Source organism: Cyprinodon variegatus, unplaced genomic scaffold (genome assembly GCF_000732505.1).
Source record: "Cyprinodon variegatus isolate N-32 unplaced genomic scaffold, C_variegatus-1.0 Scaffold200, whole genome shotgun sequence".
Classification (NCBI taxonomy): Eukaryota; Metazoa; Chordata; class Actinopteri; order Cyprinodontiformes; family Cyprinodontidae; genus Cyprinodon; species Cyprinodon variegatus.
In genome coordinates this window covers 83091-90234 of record NW_015150653.1, presented here as the reverse complement: position 1 = coordinate 90234, position 7144 = coordinate 83091, and the positions used below count along the sequence as shown (strand labels likewise).

Genomic DNA, 7144 nt, shown 5'->3' with positions numbered 1-7144 from the left:
CATATTTTAAAATTGAAGCATTACGATTCGTTTAATCTGAAGGTTAGACAGCTATAAATTTTCTACAGGCAGAACATTTTTTGTACACTGATAAATTTGACTTCTGTTAGCATTTCAAATGTAACAGACCACTATCTATTATGACCTTTGACCTCGCACAAGCGTGCGCCCATTACCATGAGACTACAAGGGACTCTGAGAAAGCTGCATTGATCCGGATGAACGACTAAAGCATCACAAAAAAGAAAAGAGAAATAGAAGAGAGTAGGAAGAGGGGAAAAACAAGTCAAGCCAAAGTTAAATGAAAAATTGCTTACATACACGTCTTGCACGGTCTGGAACATTTATTATTCTGAGTCACACAGGGAGAAAAGAGGTGGAGGAGAGTAGAAGAGGAGAAGAATCCATTTGGTAAAGTAGATGCAGATCGATGGGAGTGGAGGCAGGCAGGCCAGAGAGCGTCACAGGAGAAGCGTGTGTTTTTGTCAGTACCTGTGATGTGTGAGTGGCTGCTTGCGTGCATGAGGCGTCCCAGATTACTTTTCCTGATTGATCCAGCCCAGCATCCGTCTGACCCGCAGGACATTTCAGAGGCTCGGAAGAGGCTGTTGGAGGTGGAGCGATGGTGAGATCGAGAGACGGCCCGGAAGAAAGGGAGAGGAGAGAGAAATATAAAAATCAATAGCGCAGAGAGCATTACACGCAACCCAACCGGCAGAGGAACTGAGATAGTAAAGTCATATTAATCTCTTTGTGTCTCAGTTGGTTTGATAGAAACTGCAATTCAGAGTCACTAAAGAAGGCCAGGTGACAAGTTTTGGGGTGCAGAGAAAGGGGGACATGTGCTTTCTCTGCAATTGATTTAGGGTCAGGATTTAATTAAAAGCAGAAGAAAAATGATAGATATTACCTAAGATAATAAAACAAAGTCTATTAACACAGATCAGTTGAATACTGGCTTCATTTTGTAGCTTCAGGGCAGTTTGTCTATCTGTGAAGTGATCCTGCATCACAACTTCTGCTCTGCAGTCTCCCCAGCCTCCATCTCTCCTAGCCAAGGCAGGGTAAATTGATTGTCTAAGCTCTGTATGAGTAAGGGAGAGAGGGAAGCTTGCATCAGGCCAGCAATAATAAAATGGCTGTTTTATTGACTAAAAGCAGACGAGGAGTGACATCGCTGACCATACTGGTTGGAAGGAAAGCAGAATTCCTCTCAACTATGATCATGTTAAATTTCAGTCTAAATGTGCTCCAGGTGACTTTGCGTGATGCTTTTGAAAATTGAATTTTTTTTTCAAATATTACAGAAAAGCAAATGCTCCTTCTCTCTAGGCAGAGAAGGTTTCTCCTATTTTGACTGCAGTGCCCAGATCCCACTGGCAGGAAGCCCAGGGAGACAGGAAGCACTTTTGTGCCATCAAATATTAATGACGTTATAGAGTGTATTGATTATATAATAACTTTTTTCAGCATCTGAGAGCCGACTGAAATGTATTCCCTAAATAATTGAAAATGTATCCATGAGCGGTTTTTCATCTCAGTGGTTGGCTGGTGTAATTGTACTGCAGATTCTATCTGAAGCAGCACATGTGTGTTGTGTCATAAACCTAAGGATAGTGAGCATAAGAAAGAAGTGTGTGAGTGTGTATGTGTCACCTGTAAATGTTTTGTTTTAATCAAATATTTCAACACATTGTATCCAAAGATGGTGAAAATGACATGCACAGACATAAGCTCACCCAAAACATAAGCTTCATTTTTCTGACATTTTGTACCCCTGCTCTACATCAGATGTTGGAAATGAGACCCATATGCATCTGCTTGCTGCTTTCTATATGTTTATCATTGCATTTTTAACATACAGCCAAAACTCTGCTCTGTCTGCTGGCTGCAGCACGCCACTCAGTATGTAAAGTGACGGCTTTGCAGAGTGGGTGAAAATTGTGTTTGATGTTTCACCTCTGCCTAACATTTCCTTTTTTCAGGGTAGCTTATCAATCTTACATTTAATGTATAAGATAAATCATACATACACATGAATTTTCCTTTGGTGCCATAAATTTTCTCCTGATTTAAGGAATGTTGGCCAGTTATGCTGTACTGTATTTATTGGCTTTAAATTCAGATCAGGCAGGACATGTTAGCCCCTTGGGATTTAAGTGTAAATGCCATCGTTTACACTGAACTCCATCATTTGGTAATTTGTAAACCTACAATTTAAATATACATTCTACACACCACTGTAATTAAAAAAGGAGACCAGAATAAACAATCAAATCTTTTTTCGTTTCTAATATTACCTGTAATCTTTAAAACTGAATTAGTTAACAAATTGAAATATTCAGCTCATGTCTGCTGCTGTGTAGTGTAATCACCTTTAATGGCCATTTCCTGGCATTTTCTTTTAAGTCACATCTCGCAGAAAAAGCCACGGTCCACTAAGACCTTTTGAAGAGCCAGAGGGATCTCGCCGTCAAAAGAGATCAGTCAGGCGAAAGGTAGAAATCATTAGATATAATACTGAACACAGTGTACACAGTCATAATCAAGTGATGCAACAGTGGCATTAGCAGTATGCCAAGGATGTCCCCTAAAGTCACATGAAAATTTGAGATAAAAACTAGATTTTTCTTGGCTAGACATGGTTGCGTGGCATTTGTGAAGAATAAGTAAAATATCCGTCATATCTTTAGGTAGGGGGGCTATAATAAATTTGGCAAACAATTAAAGTTCAGCTAAACTAATGAGAAAACCTTTATCTACAAGATGATTGTGAAATGCTCTGTTAAGAAAATATCCTCACAATCTAAAGTATTTGGATTGATTTTGGAAAGAAGACTAGGCATATATTGCCATGCATGCTGATAGAGCCCCCACCTGAAAAGACTATTGGCTCTTATAAAATCAAAGGAAACCTCACACAATATTTAAGAGTGACCTGGTCGCTTGATGTGGTTTTAGCTCACATAGGAACCAGACAATGGAAAAGCTTTGAAAATATTTATTCTGTCTCTTTCCGTTGTAACGGAGGTGTGTAGATTATTTTTTTTCCAATTGTAAGTCTCTTGTGCACCAAAAACAAAACATGTGAAATTTAAACAAATTTAAAACTTCACACCATTTTGTCCCAATCAATTTTCTCTCCAACCCAATATCGACAGTTATCCTTTGACCCTCACCACATTAAAACTAGAGGTGGCTTGGATGATTTGTCTTTATGGTAATGCCAAAAATATCTCAATATTTACCTCCACCTGTCAGCTGGGAAGCGTCTTGTCTTCCTTTCTACCTTGACCTCTCCGCCCCTTCCCATCCCCTTCCCTCCTCTCTAACTGACAGTTCATTCTCATTTAGACCTCCATTATGCATTCCTGCCTTAGTTTACAAGACACATTGACAACAGAACATGTACAGACTCCGTCTCCTCTCTCCCACTCCTGCCTTCCCTGCCTTTGAACAATTGGAAGTGTCTTCCCTGTTATTCAACCCTTGCCTTTTTATTCGTCCTCCCAGCTGATTCCTCACTCCCGCTCCTCGTCTCTCTGAAGGAGTAAATGAAGGCAGAGGTCATACCTCCTTTTTTCCTCCCCTCTCGCTAAATTGGCTCTTGCAGCTTCCATAGCTAGCTATGGGCGTTTAAGCTCCCCTTCACTCTGGAAAGCCAGTGAACGCAGTTCCTGCTCATTTGTGGAGCTTCTGTCTCTTCAACCAGAGGCTTGTTTACCCTCAGAGAACAAGAGGGAAGCCCTCATTATAAACCCCAACCAAGGTCATTGCAGTCACAACACTAATCCGAAAGCTTCAATAAACACATTTAGCAGCAGTAATTTTAAAAATGTACTAAAAAAATGTCTTCCTCATTCTCATTTCCATTTTCATTCCTATAAAACGTGCTCCTGAGCTAAATGTCTTTGTTGTAGTTTTACTGGTGACTATGAAGATACAACAGTGTATAAAGAAATGCAACATCCTTAACACCCTCACCACCCCCTACCACCCTCCTTCCTCTTCCCAATCCCACCATAACCCTAAACTTTGCAAAATAAGTGTATGATGTTGACGGCGGGCTGTGCGTCCCTCCCTCCCTGTGCTCCGCTCCATAGGGGACGACAGAGACACAGTGGCGTCAGGCAGAGCTCCCACAGCTCCAGGGCTGGGCAGAGAAGGGATTGCTGACACAGCCAAAGATGGTAAGGAGACTATTTCTGCCAAATGGATGGCCCAGCCATTTTATACACTCATGAAGTGATATGATCTGATATTTAACTGTGTACATATCTGGGCACTGGTTGGGGATGCTGCTGACTGAGACAGTTGGAACTGCTACAGAGATTGATGGACAAGGGCTTTAGAGTGAAAGAAGCGGAGAGGATTGCTGCCAGAAGAAGCTATTTCTGCTGCTGGTGTTTTCATCATTTGTACTTATTTGAAGGGGTTCAGTAGATAACAGCACTTATTTTTCTTGATTTCAATAACATCTGCATTGAAATTTTAATTCATAGCTTTATATTAATGCTTTAGCAGTTAAATTTATTCATACAGGTCTGCCGTGATTTATAAGAGAGTCATTTCTTCCTATAAAACACTTAGAAACCAAATCAAGTTTTTACCTACCTTTCTCTGCATTCTCTTCCTGGTTTTTAGCACTCAAGTACTTTTTAAACCTTTGTCTGTATTATGTTTCTCCTATTCACAGTTTTTTTAAAGCTTTGACTAAACTGCTGTGCATTTGTAATTGAAGGTCTTTTTATTTTCAAAGAGCAGAAAAACAAACAGATTTGTAAATATTCAATCTCACACAGCGCTGTTCAGGTCTATCTTCCAGAAATAAAAGTACACAGCACAACTACAAATCTACCAACATATGGCCTTTCACATAGCTGACAATCTGAGAAAAGAGGGTGTTAAAAGAAATAGCCAGAGGGATTCATGGTAATTGTGGAGGAGCTGCAGAGATGCAGAACATCAGTACCACAATTTGCCAACAGGTTATCTAGAGATCGCTCTCTGTTAAGATAAAAAATTACTAGGTGTCGTGGAGGACTAACCTTGGCATCGACAACCAGCCCATATTAAATCATGCTTTGGCAGCATCATGCTGTCAGAACAGAGACAGAACAGCGAAGCTAGTCAGAGTTTATAGGTTAGTCTTTTTAAATGACAGTAGAGTCAGGGCGTACAGGTGGAGCAGTGGTTACCCATTTACGGAGGCCTTAGTCCTGGACCTGGCTGACCCGCGTTCGAATCCGACCTGTGATCCTTTGCTGCATGTTTCTCAACCCTCTCTTATACCCCCTTTCCTGTCAGCCTACTGTCCACAAAATGAGCCGCAAAACTCAAAAAAAAAAAAAAAGTGACAGGACAGTCCTATTAGAAGAGCAACAGCCCTAAACATACAGACAGAGGTACATTAAAATTAATTTAAAAAAGGATATAGATGTGTTAGAATTACCCAATCAAAGTCTTAACATTAAAACAAATGAAAACTTTTAGCAGAATTTAAATTACGTGTAAAGGAAAGAAATTTTACTTGTACATGTGCAGAGCCTGTAGGGATATAGCCCATTGTAGACTTGGAGCTGAAATTGCACCAAAATGTGATTCTATTGTCTCCATGTCACAGATGGTTTATTACATAAATTCCCCATAAAATACAATGAAATGTGGTGGTTTTAAAGAATACAATGTAAAATATTGAAAGTAGAAATCCATAAAAGGTCTTTAAACTCAAGGCCTGTTTAGTTTTAAGCATGGTTTATTTTTTTAAGATGATGCTTTTAGGGGGATACAAAAAGTATTGTCAAATATTGATATAAAGTTATATAGAAAAATATTAGGTCACCCTTGTTTTTTGTTGTTGTTCATTTTTATATATCTTTAGAGCAAAAAATAGAAGAAAACAAGGGATGTCTAATAATACTTTTTTCTAGCAGCTACTTACTTTTACATGTGCTGCCTGTCCCATGCAGGCCTTGAATTATAACTTCTAGGAATAAAGCTCCAAGAGGGCTGTGTTTGTGCACAGTCAGCAAGACATAGATGCAACGAATTGTGTCTCCAGCACCAGGCTCCACAGTGGGAGAGCAGAGGCAGCTGGAGTGTTCACAACCAACATGAAGTGGACCACTGAGCAGCACCAACGCTGGTGGGCAGGGATGAGGAGAGCAACATAATTGGCTGCTGAGACTCGGCAGGTCCCTGTTAATTAGAGGCAGCCATTTTGGTGTAAAAACTCCTCAGAATATGTCCCATTGAGTTGAAAGTCTCTCTGACAGAATGGTGCTCAGCAGGGAATGTAAACAGATTTAATAAGGCCCCCTCCAATCGACTCTGTTATGGCTACAGTAGACGCCATTCTCCCCTCCCTCTTCGTCTTTCTCAGCCTGTCTCAGTATCTCTGTTGTGGCAGAGCGGTGAGTGAGCAGGGAAGGATACTGTCAAAAGAACAATTTGCACGCAGCGCTCATCTTAAGAGCTTTTAGACATTTCCCTGTCTGTTTGTTTTCTGCTGTGGTCCTGAGCCATTGTTCCCTCGCTGTATGCGTGTGCTGCCTTTTGAGTGCATGGTCTTCCACTCACTGCTAATGCATGGAAAACCTTTGCTTGCCTTTGTGTATTTGGAAGAGGAAGCAGAGATGAGGCATAGACTGATGGCAGAAAAACTATCCTCACTTTAAAATTGTTCTACAAATCAGGGAGAAGATGGATATTCTACCTCCTAGTCAGTAAAGTTGCTGATGGAGGTATTTTGGGGAGATGGATCTGGCAGAGTTAAAACAGTACCTCAGCTTTTTAACATGCATTTTTAGGGTTATATTGTTAATAGAAAACAAGACAAAGATTTACAATAGGTTCTTATCCATCCATTTTCCATCATGCTTATCCAAGGTGGGGTCGCGAGGGGTGCTGGTGCCCATCTCCAGCTGTCTACGGGCGAGAGGCGGGGTACTACCTGGAGAGGTTGCCAGTTCCAAAGCAGCAATGAGGAACTGCAGAGGGGGTTTATATATGGAGAACAGAACAAAGGATGGGATAATGAGCTTAATATGGAGCAGGTGTGAATAGAACTATCTAGAGGGGAGCCAAAGGGAAAGGAAACATTCACAACGGGGGCAACAGAGAGTAACCCTGACAGTAATATTTG

At 40.7% G+C, this 7144-nt stretch overlaps 1 protein-coding gene across 9 annotated transcripts in view; it reads left to right on the top strand.

Annotated features, from left to right (window-relative positions):
* elavl4 (ELAV like neuron-specific RNA binding protein 4) overlaps nucleotides 1-7144 on the top strand; it is a 96546-nt gene that overhangs the window by 34107 nt on the left and 55295 nt on the right. For 6 of the 9 annotated variants that reach the window (XM_015379813.1, XM_015379812.1, XM_015379811.1 and 3 more), the window contains one exon: nucleotides 4104-4190. The exons of the other annotated variants lie outside the window; for them this stretch is intronic. In XM_015379813.1, coding sequence (XP_015235299.1) covers nucleotides 4104-4190 — 87 coding nt within the window. The remainder of the gene's footprint in view (nucleotides 1-4103; nucleotides 4191-7144) is intronic. 9 annotated transcript variants of the gene reach the window in all.